Consider the following 24087-nt stretch of genomic DNA (forward strand, 5'->3'; position numbering starts at 1 on the left):
AGTGTACCTGCTCTTTTATTACAAATCACAATCCACATTCAGCAAGCAAACAGATAATTCAACAAGCAAAACAGATAATTTTTTTAATTTACATTTTTATCAGTGTCAGCTCTACTGACATGTACTAATTGGAAATTGACTATGGCCTAGTAACCATTAGTCTGAAAGCTGCCATCCTTTCCCGTGATACTTCATAGTTGGTTCCCCATTTAGGAATAATGCAGCCCTGACCCTGTGTCCTCATTTTTATGGCTCATTTTGTTATAGTGGGGACAGAAGAGAAAAAGAAACGTTTAAAAAATTAAAACAACATTCTCTTGTTTCTAAAATGGATGTAAAGTTTGTTGTCATTTGATTTATTTGAAATAAATGATAAGTTGTCCAGAGAAAGAAATACTATTGTTACCAGTGGAGATTGGGGGATGTTAGGTTTCTCATTAATGACAGAAATAATTCTGGAGACAATGCATACTTTTAGATGACAGCAGACTTTTCTGAGAGATGAACTCTAGCTAAAATACAGGAAAGTCTTATGAGAGTAAATGAACAGAAAAGGCAGGTGTAAAAGGACTCCTGACTATTCCCTATATAATTCAAGACAGGAGATATTCTAGTTTATATTTTCTGAAGATCTGAAATGTGGCCCAGATTCGAGTATACTTCTGAACCACACCAAGAGAAAAATTTGCAACAAACTAGAACATTTTTACCCTTGTACAAAATTAGGTTTATAAACATTTAGAAATAGTTCTAAATCATGTGGGATGTTTTTTGCCTTTAAAAGAAATATGTATCTATATGTATGTGTATATATACTATATATGTACACCTAGTATGATTTCACTGTCTAAAAAGTGCAACTATAAAAGCGGTGTGCTGAGAGTTATAAAAGGATTTTTTCTACCAATGGACCTTTTCTACTAAAAGGATGCCTTAAAATTTTTTTAAGAAAAAAAAAAAAGAATAAAAAGAAATTATAGTAAACTTTGAACTGTTTTACCACAAAAGGTGATTAAAACTTTAAAATATAAATTGATTATTAAGGGAAGTAAAAAAGTTTTGGGTACAGTTCTGCCCTTTTATGGTAGGCCATTGTCAAAAATTCTAATTTACTTAGTCTGGGGAGAGGCCCTATAATTTGTAGTTCTTTTAAAAGCTCCCCACTCTAAAACCACTAAAAAAGGGTAGCAGTGCCTTCCTACAGATCTGTAAAACATACAATGTCAGGTGAAATGCTGGGCCCAGAAACCTTTTGCTTCTCACCTAGCATGAGATTTATTTAGTTTGTGCATAAGGGATTATGAACACAATCTTGTTCTGAGAGTTAGGATTAACTTCCTTAAGTTGCTAATATAGTGGCAAGGGAGAGCAAGGAGAGGGAAATAAAATTATTCTGCTAGTGGCTAAATGCTTAAAACTTAGGTGAATTTCCATTTTGATGAGTTATGAAAACCAAACTAAAAAGAGTTGAGCTTTTCTTTTACACTTCTTGTGCCGATATGTTTCATGACTGTGGTCTTTTTGCATGATCAGTTGGTTTAATCACACGCAGGACCCTAAACCCCATCTGTATGTAGTTGACTGATGTGCTGGTAAGCCTTTGATAACTTTGATGTTTGGTTAAATAACTGTGTAGTATTGCTTTAAGTCTCTCTTTTAATCATTCAAAAGCTAAATAATTACATCAGTTCTCATAAGATTTTCCAAAGATGAATTCTATATTAGTTGCATGAGTGGCTCATTTTCTTGGAATTTTTGGGGGGTTACCAAATCTTAATAAGTAATAACTGGGGAAGCTTTAAAACTGCCTTAGTTTTCTAACTTTTTGTGTTTGTGTTCAAAAATAATTAAGTTGATGGTAATACGTTGGAAAGTGATTAAAATTTTTGTGAAAGGCGATAGCGTTTGATGTAGTGAGAAAATAGTTATTAATTATGCACAGATGAGGTTGTCTTTTGTTTGATTAATGGATGTTACTCGGCGTCAGCTTTTATGTAATTAATGAATTTGTTTTGTTTTTTATTTGATTAAATACCAATGTAAGACAATGCTTAGGAGAAAAGAAACAAACTTTATGAAGATTTCAGGCAAAACTTTGTTGATAAGAATTATGAAAAAAATCATCTGTTTATATTTAGAAAGTTAAGGAGGTTCAAATTAGTTATAATAGGCACTAAAGGAAATTTAGTTTTAGGACTACAAGATTAAAGTCTGTTCTTTCAGAAATTGCAAATAAACTTTTAGAGGTAATTCAGTTATCTTATTTGTATTTTTTTTCCCTCTATTATAAAGTAAGTCTTTGTATTAGGGTAGATAGATACAGAATTATTCAGATTAGTGAAATAGTAAACTCAAAAAGCAGACAGTACACACGAGTGAGAGTGCCTTGTGGAAATGGGTAAATGAATGGGTAGGTGGACATAAATGCCTGTTGTCTGGTTATTTCCACATTTTCAATAGAGTATTTCTTTCATGTTTTTGATGCCAGAGTATACTTTTTTAATTTTTTGAGACGGAGTCTCACTCTTGCCCAGGCTGGAGTGCAGTGGCGCTATCTCGGCTCACTGCAAGCGCTGCCTCCCTGTTTCACGCCATTCTCCTGCCTCAGCCTCCCGAGTAGCTGGGACTATAGGCGCCTGCCACTGCGGCCTGCTAATTTTTTGTATTTTTAGTAGAGAGGGGGTTTCACCGTGTTAGCCAGGGTGGTCTCCATCTCCTGACCTCGTGATCCACCCGCCTCGGCCTCCCAAAGTGCTGGGATTACAGGCATGAGCCACTGCACCCGGCCCAGAGTATACTTTAAATAATGTACTGTTAGTGTCATTTTTTAAAAAAAAACTCTAACTGTAGGCATCCCTCAAGGCTTTTTCAGATATTCTTTCCATGGGAGAGCTCGTCCGTTCCTGTCGTTACTGTGGGGGTGATTTTTAAACCTGTACATCAGTGTTTCCCAGTTGTATTAGTTTTTTGTTGTTGTGTAACAGAGCACTACTTAAAGTAACACCCATTTATTACCTCATGCGTGGTTCTTTAGGTCAGAAGACTGGGTGTGCTTGACAGGGTTCTCTGGCCAGGATGGGTTCTTATCTGAAGGCTCTGAAAACAATCCACTGTCAGGTTGAACCTTGTTATTAGCCGAGTTCAGTTCCTTCGAGTTACAGAACTGAAGTCCTTGTCTTCTGCTATTGGCTGAGCATTGCTGTCTGCTCCTAGAGGCCACTTTTGGTCTTTCTTTGTGGGCTGCTTCATCTCAGCAGTAGAACCTCTCTCATGTTGCATCCCTGTCATGCCTCAGATCTCTCTGACTTCCCTTCTGCTACAAGACAGGAAAATCTGAGTGATTAGCTTAGGGCCACACAGATAATTTTGCTGTTTTAAGGTCAACTGATTAGTAACTTTAATTGTATCTGCAGAATCTCTTTTGCCATGCAATAACATAGGATGGTAATAACACTGGGGGCAAAGGTCACTGGGGCCATGTTAGAATTCTGCCTGCCACACTAGTGAACATTTCTACTTAGATTTCTTGCTGCTTTGATTTCTTTCTAAATTTATTTCTTCTTCGGCCATTTCTTAAAATGGCCAAAACCAGCTTTACCTTTACCCTCATAATATCCCCAAATCCTACATTTCTTTAGTTACTTCTTACTCACACTATATAGAACTTTAAAGTCCTTTATCCTTTTCCCTCACTCTTCATAGCTGAGTCTTATCAAGTTGACCACTGAAATGTTTCTTGTGTGAATTCTTTCCTTTCCCTTTCTTGCCACAGTCTTTGCAATACACAAGTATTTCTGTTAGAGTATTGGGAAACTGTCTTTTCTGTTAATTCATAAAATGCTTTGTTTTTATTAATTTTGATGTTTCTTCCGAATACATGTAGAGTCTGACTATAACTGCGTGAATTTACCAATGAGTCTCATCCTTTATTTGTTAATTTTGCACATACTTTATAGTGGGGAGTTGCTTCGTGATCATTAATAGATAAGAGCTAATTTAAACTCTATCATATTGTCTTCTAGTGTGCATTTGAATTATAATTAGGTATAGTATAACTATGTATATTTTTGAAAATCAAATTATATATTTTATATATACTGGATCTTGTATTGAGGTCAATATATTCTATTGAAATTAGTACAAAACTTTGACTTTATTTTGCATTATTCATTTATTAATTTCTTTTTGTTTTTTTTTTTTTGAGATGGAGTCTCGCTCTGTCACCCAGGCTGGAGTGCAGTGGCGCGATCTTGGCTCACTGCAAGCTCCGCCTCCCGGGTTCAGGCCATTCTCCTGCCTCAGCCTCCCGAGTAGCTGGGACTACAGGCGCCTGCAATCACGCCTGGCTAATTTTTTTTGTATTTTTAGTAGAGATGGGGTTTCACTGTGTTAGCCAGGATGGTCTCGATCTCCTGACCTCATGATCCGCCCGCCTCGGCATCCCAAAGTGCTGGGATTATAGGCGTGAGCCACCACGCCCAGCCTCATTTATTAATTTCTTATGGAGCCTTTACTATTTGCAAGCCATTGCTAAGTTGTAGGTACTATAGTTGGAAACAGGCAGATATTGTCATTGCCCTTATGGAACTTAAATTCTAGGAAAGAAGACAGATAGTAAACCACTGACCATACAATTAAGGATGGTAAGTACTTGGCAGAAGACTGTGGGAAACTCAGTTAGCACTTGTTTGACCAAGTCTGAGGTACCGGGGATGGGTTCCTGGAGTAAGTGATGTTTGCGCTGAGCTCCAAAAGATGAGTCAGCACTCCTTTGATGAAGAAGGGAATAATAGTATTCTGGACAAAAGGATCTGTGCATGTCAAAGTCTTGGGTGAGAAGGATCATAGAGGGTTAAACAGAGTGAGGTAGAACAGAGTCAAAGGGGGGATATTCAGGGGCCAGATAAGGCAGTTCTTGAAAGGTAGGAGCTGGAGTTGATAAGAATTTTTAAAAGATGGTGGTGTGACTATATGGATTGGTTATAAAAAATTCAGGTTTCTAGTAAAGAGGTAGGTTAGATTTAACAGGTTGCCTTTCTGAAGAAATTAAAAATGCTGGATTAAATGAAACATTTTCATAAGAATATTGTGGATCTGACAAGATGATGATAAGAACTGTGAGGCCAAAACCAGTAAGTGAATGCTGAAAATTCACAGAATCTGAGTGTTGAAGCTGCTTTTGCCCTGGTAAACCTAACAAACTTGAGAGTATTGATTTTCAGTGCCTCAGTGTAGATGGGAATAGAAAATACAACTCTGCTCATGATCAAGGTGGAGAGCCCAACAGGAGACACTCCCATTCAGTTGAGACTCCCTCCCACCTTAATTAAGTGTAAGGGAGAACCTGAAATGAACCCAGTTCCTTCTTCTGTTCTAGGAGACTGTGAGCAGTACATTCTGCTTTAAGCTCGAAAGCTGAAAGCTCTGCTCAAATGGGCCAAACTTACATTACTTGGATGATATTAAAACAAACAAACAAAAATCCCTCAGATCATGAAATTAGTTTTTTGTGGTTCTTGAGTAGGCAGGCCTCTAAGCATTCAGCAGAAGCAAACATAAACTCTTCCTAGAGGAGCACATCAGCGTCCTAGGTCTCGACTTACTCCTATAAATATTTATATATACTTAATGAACAGTTTTAGTCAAAAATGACAAAGGATACAAGGAAACAAAGAACGATAAGCGAGAAAAAAATGGAAACTATAGTCAGCAGAAGCAGACCTGCAGAGACTTCACGTTAGAATTACCAGATATAGATTACAAAGTCAGTATACTTGTAGTGTTTGTAAAACCAAGGACAAATGTGAAAGTATCCACATGGAACATAAAAGTTATAAAAGTGACCTAGAAGTTTAGAAAAGAGAAAGAAAGACAGGGAGGTCAGTGTGTAGGCATGTATCAGTATCATATGGGTGGGTTGCAACGGGCAGACTGGAGGAAGTGGCTTGACTTCAAAGCATCTTCAGGAGGCACAGTCAGTAGGACTTGTAGTATAATTGTTATATTAAATGAAAGCTGTTTTGCTTTTTCTTATCAAATACATAAATCTACTCACCTCCCCCATTTCAAAACAAAACCAATTTAATTCAGTATCGTCTTTTGTAATTCCACAGATAATGGGCAGAGAGTTTTAATGGAAAGAACTGTAGGTATAAAGGTGTGATGGAATTAGTGAAGGGTTCGTGTTTCACACACCATCATTATTGTGTACAATTTTAAGTTTTCTGTAACAGCAAATATTTTGATTCCAAAAGTGTTCTGATGGCAAGAGTCTGTTTCTACATTTCGTAAAGCAGTTAATAAAAGATTTTGTGTATTTTGCTCCCTTTAGAATATTATCTAACAATAGAAGATGATACATTCCTACCTAGTTTTTATGGCAAGCTTTCTTTAATCAGTAATGAAACAGATGACATGGAAATATGCATTATTTGTTTTATCTTTTCATAAGCCCCTCTTTTGAAACCATTGTAGAGAGGTGAGAAGCTTACATTTTCTGGAAATAAAATAGAAGTGATTTTCTTCCCTTAGTGGTTGATACTAGGAATGATAGATAAGACACCATTAAAGAGATGTTATTATGGTATTTTTGGTATAAAACCCAGCAATACCCATATGCTGCTTTTAATCAACCATAGTATCTGGGAGAAAGAAGGGAGGGGGAAGGGGAGATATGCATGGAGCAGTAAACAGCAGTTGAAGACAGAGCAGTACTCTTGGGCTTTGCCCGCAGTGTAGAATTCTAGTGAACTGGAATCGAGTACGTTGAAGACATTTTTTTTTTTTTTTTTTTTTTTTTGAGACGGAGTCTCGCTCTTTCACCCAGGCTGGAGTGCAGTGGCGCGATCTCGGCTCACTACAAGCTCCGCCCCCCGGGGTTCACGCCATTCTCCTGCCTCAGCCTCTCCGAGTAGCTGGGACTACAGGCGCCCGCCACCACGCCCGGCTAATTTTTTGTATTTTTAGTAGAGACGGGGTTTCACTGTGTTAGCCAGGATGGTCTCGATCTCCTGACCTCGTGATCCGCCCGCCTCGGCCTCCCAAAGTGCTGGGATTACAGGCGTGAGCCACCGCGCCCGGCCGAAGACATTTTTTTTAATGCCAGGAAGCCAAAGTAGCTTTGAACCCAAAGCAGGACAAAGGTCATTTTCTCTCTCTCTAAAGCCCTGACCAGGTTTGACCACTCTTGTAAAGTATCAGTACCAGAGAAAAAGTAAAAAGAGCAAATGAGACAGTTCCTGAAAGAGTATTTTACCTAGTGCATATGTAGAGCAGTCCAGGTCTCCCCATACAAGTGCCCTTGATGTCCTCCAGTGGAAGGAAAATAGGTCCTAGCCATTTGTGCTCACTCTTAAAAACCTGTCTTCCGGCCAGGCGCGGTGGCTCATGCCTGTAATCCCAGCACTTTGGGAGGCTGAGGCGGGTGGATTACAAGGTGAGGAGATCGAGACCATCCTGGCTAACATGGTGAAACCCCGTCTCTACTAAAAAAAAATAAAAAAAAAAATTAGCCAGGCGTGGTGGCAGGCACCTGTAGTCCCCGCTACTCGGGAGGCTGAGGCGGGAGAATGGCGTGAACCCAGGAGGTGGAGCTTGCAGTGAGCTGAGATTGTGCCACTGCACTCCAGCCTGGGGGAGAGAGCAAGACTCCTTCTCAAAAAAAAAAAAAAGATAAAAATCCTGTCTTCCTAGAAAGTTTCTTCTTTGTGGCTAAGTAGGGTGCCCTGATTTTGATGCATTCTTGAGTGAATAAGGGGTAGATGGAGTAAGTGCCCCCTAAGAGGTCAACCAGTTGAAAATATGTTTGAGAAAAATTACAAGAGCATTTAAAAAGAGAAAATTAACACCTATGTCACCAATACTCTTTGTGTGGTTTGCTTTTATTCTCTTTATACATTCATCTAACACAGTTGTACATAGTTGATTTTATAATATGAGTTTTGTGTCCTGCTTTTTAATTTACTTTTCATGAGCATCGTTCCATGCTACTAGAAGTTCTTTGTTATCATTTTAATGGCTCTTTGTCAGTATCTGGTACCATACTATGCCGTAAGTCTCACTGGTTGTAGTTGAGTAAAGAAGTTTATGAAGGCTCCCCCCTACTCTGGAAGAGGCTTCCTCGCAGCACACTCATCTCCTTAGGTATCACTGGGGGCAGGTAGCATCCATCTCCTTGTCCCATTTCTGCCCACTCCTCTTAAAAACACAGAGTATAGTTTTTCTGTATCTGTACCATCAGATGCCACTGAGATCTGGCCATGATGTTGCCTTAGGCTGTAGACCTGAGCTGTGTCCAGTCATTGACCTTCTTGCTTACTGTAAAGAGGTCTAGGAGGAAATAACTATAAAGCTATATGTCTTAGATAGTGATGTTTTGTTCTGTTACCTGCTTTTCTTTTTTCCTGTGACTTTGAGATCTCTTTTTTCTTTTCTGCCCCTTTAGGGTGAGAGTGAAATTTACATTTTATAAAACTATCAACTCAATCTTTCTTTCTTTCTTATTATACCCATTAGCAGGGTTTCTCAATCTCAGGAGTATTGGCCTTTTGGGACAGATAATTCTTTGTTCTGGAGAGGCTGTCCTATGCATTATAGGATGTTTGCCTTGGGGAGGGGGAAGAGGATGGCAAAAATCATCTCTTGAGAAATTGAGTTGATTTTGCAGTACACTTTAGGACAGCCCTGGAAGTCCATTATTTGGCTGAATATTTAATAGGTGCCACACTCTAGCCTTTATTTAAAAGACGAGTGCTGGGGGGAAAACATGACAAATGAATGGCTTTTATTAATTAGATTTTAGATAATTCAATTTTTCATGTCTTTCAATTGGTCTTTGGTTTGAAAATAAAAATTGTTAAGTTTGTCATGTATGATGTCAAACAGTGCTTAGATTCCTGAAAAGAAAGCCATAAATGTTTATCTGATATTGAATAGAATTTTTAACCCCAGTCTTAAGAATGCTTAATGTTTTGATATATACTATGTTTGATGTAACCCACTTTCAAGTTAGATTAAAAAGTTAGTTAGACTCAAAACAGATTCACTTATAAGTTACCACTATTATTTTTCGTCCTATCAAAGAAGAAATTCCCTTTTACTTCTCTGAATTGCTTGTTGCCTAGTTAGCACTTTTAAAAAGCTGGTCTAATCAAATATGAACCTTCAAAAGATACACTTGAAGGGCCATCTGCTGACCCCAGCTCTTGTCCATGTGAGCAACTTGTAATGGTGGCTCTGATGGCCATGTATGTGGAGTGAGAAACAGCAGATGGTTGTAAAGATTTAACATCTTGAACAAGTGGCCGAGAGTCATTTCTACTTTGGAGTTCATCAAGATGCTGGCCACATGTGGTTAGTATGTTACGAAGGGTTTCACATATTCTGCTCATTTCGGGTTTTTTTCCCCTCCTTGCTGTTCTAACCTCTTCTCTTTTGTTTTAAGAGCTAGCATTCTGTCTGCTGTAGATTATAAGAATCTGTAACCAAGTGGTTTTGAGAAGGAAAAAAGCAAACATACTTGTATTTCTTTTTCCAGGTGCCATAGAAGATTGGTTAACTAATGTAATGAAATGGCCCAAATTAGAATTTATTTGTAGTGAAAACCTAAGGTCCCTTATTTAGTAGCCTTTCCTGCTACTGGCAGATTCCTGATTACTCACAGGTGAAGTTCAGAGATAATTTTAGCTCATTCCAGAAATTCTTCAGTTTTTTTTTAATTTAGTTATTTCTGTAAAAAAATGTCCATTTGAAGATGTACTTGTGACAAATATGATTTGATTATGGTGACTCTTGTGTCCACTCCTTGAACCTACATTCTGATAAAAAGTTAAAATCCTTATGTGACAGAGATAGAAATATAAGTATGAGGTGGAGAAAAATGTGTTTTCTGTAGCCGGGGTGGAGTGGAACCACCACCATGTGGAAGTGGAAACTCCCATTCCGTGTGATGAAGAAATGCTTGTGGCATGCAGGGCAGATGGAGTGTGAAATAGCTTCAGGACAAGAGGTACCCAGAGACCTTGGTTTAAAATTGCAATTTGAGAAGGAATGCAAGCAAACTTCTGGATTTCAGACAGTTTGGCATTCTGGGGAAAGAAAGGACTTTAATTGGTCTGGCTTTTTTCCGAAAAGTTAGGCAGAGTCATCCAGCAAGCTGCTCTCTTCTTTTTCATTGCCTTCAACAACAAGCACTTCATAAAGCAAGTGACAAGTTTTTCTTTTCTGAAACCAGAGTTTAAAATTTACATGAACAGAAAGCTGTAGCTTCATCATTTTTCAAAATGAAGCTTATTTAGGGAGCCGATAAGTGGACCTCCTAAGGAACTGAAACACATTCAGTCAGTATTTTGTCAAATTATTATTGACCAAACCAGCTTTTAATTTTACATCTGGTTAGAGCAAGCATTTTGGGATATAGTTGGAAAGCTCTCTGGACCCCCTCCATAACTAGTCAACTCCCTTAACTTCCTGTCTAGGCTCTGCTTGCTAAGTCTTGTCCTGAGATGTAACCTCTCTGGCCTGGAGATAAAGTCAACTAACTGCATTGATGGATTATATTATATATTCATTCACACGCAGATTCTGCACACCCTCAGAAGGCAACCTGACATCTGTATTGAGAAAATTAAGACCATCTTGCATTAACCACCACATCTTTTTCTAACACCAAATCATTTCTCTCTCTCTCTCCCCACTCCGCCTTCACCTTCTCTTTCCTCTTTTCATCACTCCTGACCCTCCTCCTTGTCAAAGCCCTTCTCCCTGTGTCTTCATCCTGGGCTTCCTTCTCCATCCTATGTTTCTCTTGTTTCTTCTCCTGGCACTCATCCTCCTCCCCTTTGTCATTCTTGCCACTTACTTTCTCCTGCCTATATAACTTGGTAAGCCTTCTCTCATTTCCTTAAAAACAAAAAAAAACAAAAAAAAAACAAAAAAAAACACACATCTGAACTCCATTGTGTATCTCTGCCATTTCACTGCTCCATCTTTTTCTTTTATCATCTATTAAAACTCTTCTATTAAGGAAGATTTAAATTCTGATTTGTAGATTCAGTGTTTTGTTCCCTACTGTGGTCATCTTCCTAAGCCCTCTGTGGCTTTTCCATTTTTAAGTTTCCCTTCTTCCATGACTACATATAATCATCTTGGTTCTCTTTCTACCTTGTTGAAAAATGTTTTGCCTTTTGGTGAGTTTTCTTTCTTTGGAGAGCTTCTCCATTTTCTCAAACTCAGTTTTTATTTTAGTTTTGATAAACTTATACATTGTTTCTAACTCCAGCTCTCCTGATTGTTTTTGAAATCTCTTCTCTCATAGCCTTGCTTATTTTTCTAGGCTCATTTCACATGCAGTAACTTTGTTTTTCTCCCCTTAAGTCATAGTCCTTTATGTAATATAAAGATGATAGTTTACTTTGTTTTGAACTATAGTAACCAGCTCATCTGCATGGACCCGTATATCATGGTCAACTTGACATTTCTTGCACATTGAATATGATAGAGCTGGGAGATACTCCCTACATTTATAAACTCTCTGAATCAAACCATCTTATTTTGAAGCAGTATCTGTTAATCTTTCCTTTTTATCCATCCTCTTTAATAATTTGGTGTAGACATGTAAAATGTGTTTTACCTAAGATGATGAGAGTTGAAATACTGAGTTGAATGTGTATGTCTATCTTCCTGGTAATGCAGGGAATAGGAAGAATAGACAGGATGACTAGGGGAGGATGTCACATATCTGAATTAAAGTAGTAGTACCTTTCTACTTAATAGTTAGAAATGAGATTAGAAAACAGTGACATTGATTTTTCTTGTGACTGATTAAATGAGTCACACTAGTTTATATTCATATCATATATGTATAGCATTCCAGAGTAAAACTCTTAGACATGTTTCAAAGGGGAGTGGAACATTTGTTAAAATCCTGGTTCCTCACTGGGAAGTTGGAAAGGCCAGAATTGGAGCCAACAGTGAATCTAAGAGGTAGAACTAGACCGGGAACCAAATGTCAAGTTGATTGTAAGAACTGACAGCAGTGGTCAGGCAGAGGGGTAGGTCAGGTACAGGAGATGCTTGGAGGCCGGTGGTTAAAAAAAAAAAAAAAAAAAAAAAAAGCCCAAGACTCATATAAACCCTGTGAGCAGTTGAGTCATTGAGCACACAGATAACAAACATCAAACAGAAGAAACCAGAAGCTTGATATACCACCTAGATCACTAAGGAAATCATAACACTTCTTTCTTGTTCTAGAGCCCACCCTAGTGAGTGGATAGCCCACAAGCTCATAGCTAGACTCAGTGAACTGTGATAAGGAAGATGGTAGAAAACTGACTAGTGTGGAGGTGAGTGAGGTCAGAGAGAAGACAGATCTGAAGAGGATTATTGATGAGATCATTATGAAGGGCATGCTGAAACTTCTAATATGAATAGTCCAGATTTAGATAAAAGGGAATGTAGAAGTAGCCCAAACTTCAGTAACTAACATTTCTTATATTATGTATTTATGTGTTCACTTATTTATATCAACACTCCTATCCTATCTTAATGCATGTTAGTTTTTTGTCTTACGACCCGCTGCCACCCACTTCTAAGACCCATTCTTAATTTGTTACATTTGAATAAAACATTAATGTCTTTCAAAAAACAAAGTAGTAGCACAAATTAACCTCAGTATTCAGTAAAGCTAAATTCCCCTTTTTGCCACAGTATAAAGTCACTCATTAAGGGCTATGAATGGTGCTATATTGAACCATTTTCCTTTACATGTACCTATTTATCCTTTCATATTTCACCAAATACTTACTGAGCTCCTAGTTAAATAATAAACCACCTTATCACTGGTCAGTTAATATTTATTGAATATATTTGGTGTCCCTAGCACCATTCAGATGTATTTTTTACTGCTAATGTCTGTCATTTACAGGTGTGTTAATAGGCATTATAATTGTTGTGAGGCCAGAATGATCGTTTTGGATAGAGATTTTTAAAATAAATTTTTACTCATTATAAAATTATAATTGACATTTTTATTTGATTTTGATAATATTGATAATTGATGAAATGATCATTGTAGAAAACTGCAGAAAACATGAACAAAATAAAAAGCACTTGTAAGACCATTTCCTAGAAATAACCACTGTTAACATATGGGCATATTTCTTCTTTTTTTAAAACCCCAACGATGACTACATAGGGCATATTTCTTTATGTGTGCACTCTCTCTCTCTTTCTCTCTCTCTCTGTATTTTCTAAAAATAGCAGTGATATTTGTCTGAGTTCAGGCTGCTGTAAAAAATACCATAGCCTGAAAGGCTTAGATGACAAACATTTATTTCTCACAGTTCTAGAGGTTGGGAAATTCAAGATCAAGGTGCCAGCAGATGCGGTGTCTGGTGAGGACCCTTTTTCCTGGTTGTGGATGGCTGCCTTCTTGCTGTGTCCTTATGTAGAGGAAAGAGCAAGAATCTCCTGTCTCTTTATTTTCTTATAAGGAGATTAATCCCATCATAGGGGGCTCACCCTTTTGGCCTCATTTAATTCTAATTACTTCCCTAAGGTTCCACCTATAAGTTCATAGCAATGTTTGTATATAGTTTTGTGTCCTGGTTATTTTATTTAACATTAATCACATCATGAGCATCTTATCCCATCCGTACTTTAATGACTATGTAATATTCTACTCAGGACTGTAGTAACTTACTTAGGATCTTTCGGCCTTTAGGTTATTTATAGTATTTTGCTGTTGTAAAATGACTTTCACATAGCTGTCTTAGGCATATTATTTGTCTGCCTCTAATTATTTCCTTCTAGGTTTGTAGAAGTGTGATTATTAGTTAAAACATACTTGGCATACCTCCAGAAGCCAGGGCCACTTGGTAGTTTATGATTGCACTGGGTTTTCAGGTTAAGTCTATAAATAATGAAGAGAGGAAGGAACACAGAACTGCCAACTAGAAGTAAACAGGCTCGTGATCTGGTGACCTGAGCGACTGAATGCATGCTAAGTCCTAGTTGGCCATCTAGGTTGGTTTCCATGTTTGAGAGAAGAGGATGGATGAATTTAAGGTAAGCAATATATGCCATAGCTGTACGTGCTCTGTGCTTAGTGGTTTGAGGGCTTTTGTGTGTTTTTGTATGTGTGAAGATGAGAAAAACTATCAACACTACCTCTGTTGTGTCTTGTCAATTAAATAGTACTGATTATTGCTACTTGCTATTCCAGAAAAAAAAAGAATTCAATTTTACTCTTAATATTCCAGTATTAATTTAGCCTTTCAGATTGAAACTTCTTTAAAAGTTTTCAATTTGTGCTATCTAAATTAGATTTAGTGTTTTCTTGAAGAAAAAAAAAAAAAACTACAGCATCTAGTTCTAGATTAGTGGTTGCCAGGAGCTGGGGAGGAGAGGGCAGAGGGGCAATGCGGGTATGACTATAAAAGGGCAACCCATGAGTTGGGTGTGGTTTTGGAAGTGTTCTGTAACTTCACTGTGGCAGCTACATGAACCTACACATGTGATAAAGTAGTATAGTATTAAGTGCATAAGAGAAATTAGTACAAGTAAAATTAGGAAAGTCTGAGTAAGATTGGTAGATTGTTTCCACACTGATATCCTGGCTGTGATACGCTATAATTTTGCAAGATGTTACCTTTGGGAAGAAACTGGATAAAGGGTACAATGATGACTGGCTATATTATTTCTTACAATTTCATGTGACTCTACAATGGTCTCAATAAAAATTTCAATACTAATTTTTTTCTGGTTCTAAAAATTGGTAATATTCAATAGTGGTGTTTTTTGTTCAGTGACAAATTTGAAATGAGATTTATATTCACAAGTACTATGTTCAGTATTTTTTTCATTAAGCTTGTCTAATATGAACAGAAGGAACAAATGCTTTTAAAAGTCTAAGTTTCTAAAATTATGAAATAATTTTCTTTTTTTCCTCTCCTTTAGCCATGAAGACTTTGAATTTATTTCAGGAACACGAATGCGCAAACTTGCTCGAGAAGGCCAGAAACCACCTGAAGGTTTCATGGCTCCCAAGGCTTGGACCGTGCTGACGGAATACTACAAATCCTTGGAGAAAGCTTAGGCTGTTAACCCAGTCACTCCACCTTTGACACGTTACTAGTAACAAGAGGGGACCACATAGTCTCTGTTGGCATTTCTTTGTGGTGTCTGTCTGGACATGCTTCCTAAAAACAGACCATTTTCTTTAACTTGCATCAGTTTTGGTCTGCCTTATGAGTTCTGTTTTGAACAAGTGTAACACACTGATGGTTTTAATGTATCTTTTCCACTTATTATAGTTATATTCCTACAATACAATTTTAAAATTTTGTCTTTTTATATTATATTTATGCTTCTGTCTCATGATTTTTCAAGCTGTTATATTAGTTGTAACCAGTAGTATACACATTAAATCTTGCCTTTTTTCCCCTTAAAAAAAGAAAAAATTACCAAACAATAAACTTGACTAGACCTTGTTTTGAGGATTTTACAAGACATCTGTAGCAATTAGATTTTTTTTCTACGTTGAAAATAGAAACTGCTTCCTTTCTTCTTTCCAGTCAGCTATTGATCTTTCCAGCTGTTATAATCTAAAGTACTCTTATGATCTGTGTAAGCTCTGAATGAACTTCTTTACTCAATAAAATTAATTTTTTGGCTTCTTATTTATGTGATCTATTTGATATTGCTTTGTTTCCACATACCCTTTCCTCCTTGTGAAAAAGTTTCTGATGGAAGAGGGAAAATGCAGGCATCTTTTATTACTGGAATCCAATACTTGGTTTCTAATACTGTATTACAGTGAAATTTTTGATAGCAGGAGCCTGTGTTCCATTATTTTAAGTGGGAAAATAATAAGGCATTCTTAGTCCATCCAAAAAAAAGTTTCTTTGAATATTTCTCTAATATTCTTAAAACACCTATATAACAATTTCCAAGGATTTGGAACATAGATGGGTACATACTGCTTTAGTTAGGAAAAACTAGCTTATGCTGTAGAAACACATCTCTAAATTTGTGCCATTTGATCCATACAGGTTGACATTCTGTTCACCTTAGTCATTCAGGGTGAAGTTCTCCCACCTTATGTTGTTCCTATGTCAAAAAAGAGGTTTTAGAGGGAAGGAGCATAAAAATTACACACCAACTCTTCAGTGTTTTGAATCAGAAGTAACACACGTCACCTGCTGGTTCATTGGGCAAAACAGGTCACACGGCCCCACTCACATGTAAGGAGGGTTAGGAAATGCAGACTTCTGTGGGTATAGGAAGGCAAGTAGACTGGGAATATTGGTGACCATGAGTTGTGAGTAAGTACCAAAGTTGCCATTCTGTTCTTTATATTTGGAAGTGGGGAGTAGGGATACGTTTCTTGTATTGGTCCATTTTCACGCTGCTGATAAAGACATACCCGAGACTGGGAAGGACAAAAGGTTTAATTAGACTTACAGTTCCACATGGCTGGAGAAGCCCCAGAATCATGGTGGGAGGTGAAAGGCACTTCTTACATGGTTGGCAGCAAGAGAAAATGAGGAAGATGCAAAAGTGGAAACCCCTGATAAAACCGTCAGATCTCGTGAGACTTATTCACTACCTTGAGAACGGTATGGGGGAAACTGCCCCCATGATTTAAATTATCTCCCACCAGGTCCCTCCCACAACACGTGGGAATTATGGGAGTACAATTCAAGATGAGATTTGGGTGGGGACACAGAGCCAAACCATATCATTCTGCCTCTGGCCCCTCCAAATCTCATGTCCTCATATTTCAAAACCAATCATGCCTTCTCAACAGCCCCCCAAGTCTTAACTCATTTCAACATTAACCCAAAAGTCCACAGTCCAAAGTCTCATCTGAGACAAGGCAAGTTCCTTTCACCTATGAGCCTGTAAAATCAAAAACAAGCTAGTTATTCCTAGATGCAATGGGGGTACAGGTATTGGGTAAATACAGCCATCCCAAATGGGAGAAATTGGCCAAAACAAAGGGGTTACAAGGCCCATGCAAGTCTGAAATCCAGTGGGGCAGTCCAATTTTAAAGCTCCAAAATGATCTTCTCTGACTCCAGGTCACGCTGATGCAAGAAGTAGTTTCCCATAATCTTGGGCAGATCTGCCCCTGTGACTGCAGGGTATAGCCCCCATCTGGTTTCTTTCGCTGGCTGGCATTAAGAGTGTGGCTTTTCCAGGTGCACAGTGCAGGCTGGCGGTGGATCTACCATTCTAGGGTTTGGAGGACAGTGGCCCTCTACTCACAGCTCCTCTAGGCAGTGCCCCAGTAGGGACTCGGTTGGGGGGCTCCCACCCCACATTTCGCTTCCACACTGCCCTAGCAGAGGTTCTCCATGAGGATCCCACTTCTGCAGTAAACTTTTGCCTGGCCATCCAGGCGTTTCCATACATCTTCTGAAATCTAGGTGGAGGTTCCTAAACCTCGATTCTTGACTTATGTGCACCGACAGGCTCAACACCATGTGGAAGCTGCCAAGGTTTGGGGCTTGCATCCTCTGAAACCATGGGCTGTTTCTTGGCCCGTTTTAGCAATGGCTGGAGTAGCTGGGACACAAGACACCAAGTCCCTAGGCAGCACACAGCATAGGGACCCTATACCCGGGCCACAAAACCACTTCCTCCTGGGCCTCCAGGCCTGTGATGGGAGGTCCTGCCATGAAGGTTTCTGACATGGCTGGAGATATTTTCCCCATTGTCTTGGGGATGAACATTTGGCTCCTCGTTACTTAACGCAAATTTCTGCAGCCAGCTTGCATTTGTCCTCAGAAAGTGCGTTTTTCTTTTCTACTGCATCATCAGGCTGCAAATTTTCCTAACTTTTATGCTCTGTTTTCCTTTTAAAATGAAATGCTCTTAACAGCACCCAAGTCATCTCTTGAATGCTTTGCTGCTTAGAAATTTCTTCTTCCAGATACCCTAAATCATCTCTCTCAAGTTCCACAGATCTCTAGAGTAGGGGCAAAATGCCACTAGTCTTATTTGCTAACACATAAAAAATAGTTCCCAACAAGTTCCTCATCTCTATCTGAGACCACCTCAGCCTGGACCTTATCATTATCAGTATCAGCATTTTTGTCAAAGCCATTCAACAAGTCTCTAAGAGGTTCTAAGCTTTCCCACATTTTGGTCTCTTCTTCTGGGCCATCCAAACTGTTCCAACCTCTGCCTGTTACCCAGTTCCAAAGTCGCATCCTCATTTTTGGATATCTTTTCAGCAACACCCACTCTTGGTACCAATTTACTGTATTAGTCCGTTTTCATGCTGCTGATAAAGATATACCCAAGACTGGGAAGAAAAAGGATTAATTGGACTTACAGTTCCACATGGCTGGGGAGGCCTCAGAATCACAGTGGGAGGCGAAAGGCACTTCTTACATGGTGGCGGTAAGAGAAAATGAGGAAGATACAAAAACAGAAACCCCTGATAAAACCACTAGACCTCGTGAGACTTATTCACTACCATGAGAATAGTACGGGGGAAACTGCCCCCAATATTCAAATTATTTCCCACTGGGTCCCTCCCACAACCCATGGGAATTATGGAAGTACAATTCAAGATGAGATTTGGGTGGGGGCACAGAGCCAAATCATATCATTTCTCAAGGAGCTTGTAATCATACACACCAGCAATTACAGTTCAGTGTTAAGAGGGGTAATAGTAGATAGAATACTGTATGGTTGAATAGTGATGGAACAGAGGAAGGAATAAACTAGATATAGGGTATGGCATTCGAGATAGGAGGTGAGAGAAGGTAAGAAATGCTTCACAGCAGAGGTGAACTCTGAGTTCAGTTTTATATCATGAGCACTTGTTTTATGAGTAGAAAAGGTAGGAAAACATATTCCTAGCAAACAAATACATAAAACAGTTGGACATATTTCAGAGACTGTAAGTGCCTTGGATACAGCTTGGGTGAAAAATGCCAAGTGTGGGAAGCAGTGAGAAATGAGGCAGAAGGAATTAAGCAGGGCCCTTCACTTAAGATAAAATGAGAGCCTGACTTAGTCCAATGGCAATAGGGACAGATGAGAGAACAGGGCAGAATGAAGAAATATTTATGTGGTAGAACTGACAGGGTTGTTTGATTCTCTGGATGTAGAGGTGGAGAAAGGAGAACTTGCACAGACCTCCAAATTCCTGATTTGGATGAGACAAATGGATGGATGGTAGCACTGGTAATACAGACAAGGTAGAAGGAGATAGGAGGATTCCAGTTAATCTGTTCTTGGGGGTGTGGAGGATGGGGCAGCCTATCAAGTTGGCTCTTATAGAATATTTGCATTTGTAGAATATCAAATAGGATCTTCAAGTAAAGATGCAGGAACTAGGTATAGAATTCTGGCTGAGATCAGCTTTTTATGATCATACTTTCTATGATGAAATAATCTTTTGTGATCTGGCCTTGAAGATTCAGCATTTATAAAGGGATAGCAGATTATACATGGAAGCTGTGTACTGGCATTCAGGGAAATGGAAACAAAATACCACTAGGAAAAGAAATAGAAGGAAAAATGCAAAAAAAAAAAAAAGTGGATCATGGAATCATTAGTGAGAAAATTGATAAATAGAATAAATGGAGAATATGAGTAAGTGGACTGTGAATAAAAATATGCATTAGGGAGTGGTATAGAGTGGCATATGGATGTGTTGGGAAAAATTAGAGGTAGTAGTTGATATGCATATACACACATATTTTTTGCTCCACATTATTTAGATCTCACTATTTAGGAATAACTCCTTTATTTAAGTCTACAAAGACTGAAGGGTACCACAGATACTCCTCCAACCACAAACAGCTAGAGTGTGACATCACGTCTTAACTCCACTAATTCAGAAACTCCCACCAGAGTTAAACGTGTAGAAAGAGATGCAAAGTTCTAGAGACAATGCATTGTGAGTTCGTGGTGGCTGGCAAGGACAGAGCTGGGATTCTGGAGGCAGCAGCTGTCTAGTGGAGATGGTACCCTTGGAGGTGGGGTCTCGTGTAGAAGTGCTGTCCTATCTAGAATATTCCAGGAACATAACTTTGGCTGGGTCCTCTACTACCAACTTACTTTCATTCTTGAACCACTTTCTAAACCTCATTCTTTTGCATTTTTCATCAATTCTGTAAAATACCAAGTAGCCTTCCCATAAATTCTCTACAAAGACTGAAGGGTACCACAGATACTCCTAAATTATCTGGAGTAAGTTTCTATCATTTGCTACCAAGAACCCTGACCATGACAGGTGGCACGTGAAAAAAAGTGTACTTTTCATAAAATTCTTGATACTGCCAAATCTCTAGATGATTTTTACCGTCAACAGTGTATTTTAAAAGCTAAACATATGGCGGGGGTGGGGGCAAAGACATTTTAAAAAATACTTGGCAGTCAAGAGATAGCATCCTTTCAAGACTACACCAATATACTTATTAAGGTGAGAATGAGAAGAGAAATTAACAGCACTGGGGTGAAATATGGTCTGGAAAGTAACCATGTGTTCTATCAGGCAATTGTCGTTAGTCTAGTCCCCTCTGTGACCTCCTGCCTCCAGCTCACCAGAGGGGGACATGGTGAGAACATGATTCCAGACTCCTGTGCCCATGGGGTAAGTCACCAACTTGTATGTTCCATACAGAAAAGAAAAGCAACCAATGATTTCCACTAGTTCACAGGTTGGTATTTGAGTCTTTACAAATCTAATATATGCAGAAATTTCATTTTTCCTCTGCCCAGTTCATAAAAATGAGCTCAAACCAATGTTTAAAACATTCAACCCTCATATCAAACCTCTCCTGCCAAGTGGTCTTGGAAATCTCAGTGCCATTTTTATCTATCCATTAGCTGGAAAAGTGAATGGAAAAAAAAATATATATTTTTAATTTATTTTTATTTTATTTATTTATTTATTTTTCTCCTAGTTTTTTTTTTTATTGTACTTTAGGTTTAGGGTACATTTGCACAACGTGCAGGTTTGTTACATATGTATCCATGTGCCATGTTGATTTCCTGCACCCATTAACTCGTCATTTAGCATTAGGTATATCTCCTAATGCTGTCCCTCCCCCCTCCCCCAACCCCACAACAGTCCCCAGAGTGTGATGTTCCCCTTCCTGTGTACATGAGTTCTCATTGTTCAATTCCCACCTATGAGTGAGAACATGTGGTGTTTGGTTTTTTGTCCTTGTGATAGTTTGCTGAGAATGATGGTTTCCAGTTTCATCCATGTCCCTACAAAGGACATGAACTCATCATTTTTTATGGCTGCATAGTATTCCATGTTGTATATGTGCCACATTCTCTTAATCCAGTCTATCGTTGTTGGACATTTGGGTTGGTTACAACTCTTTGTTATTGTGAATAGTGCTGCAATAAACATACGTGTGCATGTGTCTTTATAGCAGCATGATTTATAGTCCTTTGGGTATATACTCAGTAATGGGATGGCTGGGTCAAATGGTATTTCTAGTTCTAGATCCCTGAGGAATCGCCACACTGACTTCCACAATGGTTGAACTAGTTTACGGTCCCACCAACAGTGTAAAAGTGTTCCTATTTCTCCACATCCTCTCCAGCACCTGTTGTTTCCTGATTTTTTAATGATGGCCATTCTAACTGGTGTGAGATGGTATCTCATTGTAGTTTTGATTTGCATTTCTCTGATGGCCAGTGATGATGAGCATTTCTTCATGTGTTTTTTGGCTGCATAAATGTCTTCTTTTGAGAAGTGCCTGTTCATGTCCTTTGCCCACTTTTTGATGGGGTTGTTTGTTCTTTTCTTGTAAATTTGTTTGAGTTCATTGTAGATTCTGGATATTAGCCCTTTGTCAGATGAATAGATTGCAAAAATTTTCTCCCATTCTGTAGGTTGCCTGTTCACTCTGATGGTAGTTTCTTTTGCTGTGCAGAAGCTCTTTAGTTTAATTAGATCCCATTTGTCAATTTTGGCTTTTGTTGCCATTGCTTTTGGTGTTTTAGACATGAAGTCCTTGCCCACGCCAATGTCCTGAATGGTATTGCCTAGGTTTTCTTGTAGGATTTTAATGGTTTTAGGTCTAACATTTAAGTCTTTAATCCATCTTGAATTAATTTTTGTATAAGGTGTAAGGAAGGGATCCAGTTTCAGCTTTCTACATATGGCTAGCCAGTTTTCCCAGCACCATTTATTAAACAGGGAATCCTTTCCCCATTTCTTGTTTTTGTCAGGTTTGTCAAAGATCAGATAGTTGTAGATATGCAGCATCATTTCTGAGGGCTCTGTTCTGTTCCATTGATCTATGTCTCTGTTGTGGTACCAGTACCATGCTGTTTTGGTTACTGTAGCCTTGTAGTATAGTTTGAAGTCAGGTAGCACGATGCCTCCAGCTTTGTTCTTTTGGCTTAGGATTGACTTGGCGATGCGGGCTCTTTTTTGGTTCCATATGAACTTTAAAGTAGTTTTTTTTCCAATTGTGTGAAGAAAGTCATTGGTAGCTTGATGGGGATGGCATTGAATCTATAAATTACCTTGGGCAGTATGGCCATTTTCACGATATTGATTCTTCCAACCCATGAGCATGGAATGTTCTTCCATTTGTTTGTATCCTCTTTTATTTCATTGAGCAGTGGTTTGTAGTTCTCCTTGAAGAGGTCCTTCACATCCCTTGTAAGTTGGATTCCTAGGTATTTTATTCTCTTTGAAGCAATTGTGAATGGGAGTTCACTCATGATTTGGCTCTCTGTCTGTCTGTGATTGGTGTACAAGAATGCTTGTGATTTTTGTACATTGATTTTTTATCCTGAGACTTTGCTGAAGTTGCTAATCAGCCTAAGGAGATTTTGGGCTGAGATGATGGAGTTTTCTAGATATACAATCATGTCATCTGCAAAGCAGGGACAATTTGACTTCCTCTTTTCCTAATTGAATACCCTTTATTTCCTTCTCCTGTCTGATTGCTCTGGCCAGAACTTCCAGCACTATGTTGAATAGGAGTGGTGAGAGAGGGCATCCCTGTCTTGTGCCAGTTTTCAAAGGGAATGCTTCCAGTTTTTGCCCATTTAGTATGATATTGGCTGTGGGTTTGTCGTAGATAGCTCTTATTATTTTGAGCTACGTCCCATCAATACGTAATTTATTGAGAGTTTTTAGCATGAAGGGTTGTTGAATTTTGTCAAAGGCCTTTTCTGCATCTATTGAGATAATCATGTGGTTTTTGTCTTTGGTTCTGTTTATATGCTGGATTACATTTATTGATTTGCGTATGTTGAACCAGCCTTGCATCCCAGGGATGAAGTCCACTTGATTATGGTGGATAAGTTTTTGATGTGCTGCTGGATTCAGTTTGCCAGTATTTTATTGAGGATTTTTGCATCAATGTTCATCAAGGATATTGGTCTGAAATTCTCTTTTTTGGTTATGTCTCTGCCAGGCTTTGGTATCAGGACAATGCTGGCTTCATAAAATGTGTTAGGGAGGATTCCCTCTTTTTCTATCGATTGGAATAGTTTCAGAAGGAATGGTACCAGTTCCTCCTTGTACCTCTGGTAGAATTCTGCTGTGAATCCATCAGGTCCTGGACTCTTTTTGGTTGGTAAGCTATTGATTATTGCCACAATTTCAGAACATGTTATTGGTCTATTCAGAGATTCAACTTCTTCCTGATTTAGTCTTGGGAGGGTGTATTTGACGAGGAATTTATCCATTTCTTCTAGATTTTCTAGTTTATTTGCATAGAGGTGTTTGTAGTATTCTCTGATGGTAGATTGTATTTCTGTGGGATCGGTGGTGATATCCTCTTTTTCATTTTTTATTGCATCTATTTGATTCTTCTCTCTTTTCTTCTTTATTAGTCTTGCTAGTGGTCTATCAATTTTGTTGATCTTTTCAAAAAACCAGCTCCTGGATTCATTGATTTTTTTGAAGAGTTTTTGTGTCTCTATTTCCTTCAGTTCTGCTCTGATTTTAGTTATTTCTAGCCTTCTGCTAGCTTTTGAATGTGTTTGCTCTTGCTTTTCTAGTTCTTTTAATTGTGATGTTAGGGTGTCAATTTTGGATCTTTCCTGCTTTCTCTTGTGGGCATTTAGTGCTATAAATTTCCCTCT

The 24087-nt window shown here is 38.5% G+C and overlaps 1 protein-coding gene across 4 annotated transcripts in view; it reads left to right on the plus strand.

The window, feature by feature from the left end:
- Positions 1–24087, plus strand: part of PAPSS1 (3'-phosphoadenosine 5'-phosphosulfate synthase 1) — a 138546-nt gene that overhangs the window by 91925 nt on the left and 22534 nt on the right. For 3 of the 4 annotated variants that reach the window (XM_058432398.1, XM_032171929.2, XM_032172099.2), the window contains one exon: positions 14956–15677. The exons of the other annotated variant lie outside the window; for it this stretch is intronic. In XM_058432398.1, the coding sequence (XP_058288381.1) occupies positions 14956–15094 (139 nt within the window). In that variant the 3' untranslated portion in view covers positions 15095–15677. Of the gene's footprint in view, positions 1–14955; positions 15678–24087 lie in introns of those variants that run through there. 4 annotated transcript variants of the gene reach the window in all.

The sequence above is a fragment of the Hylobates moloch genome, unplaced genomic scaffold (genome assembly GCF_009828535.3).
Source record: "Hylobates moloch isolate HMO894 unplaced genomic scaffold, HMol_V3 SCAFFOLD_2, whole genome shotgun sequence".
NCBI classification, from domain to species: domain Eukaryota; kingdom Metazoa; phylum Chordata; class Mammalia; order Primates; family Hylobatidae; genus Hylobates; species Hylobates moloch.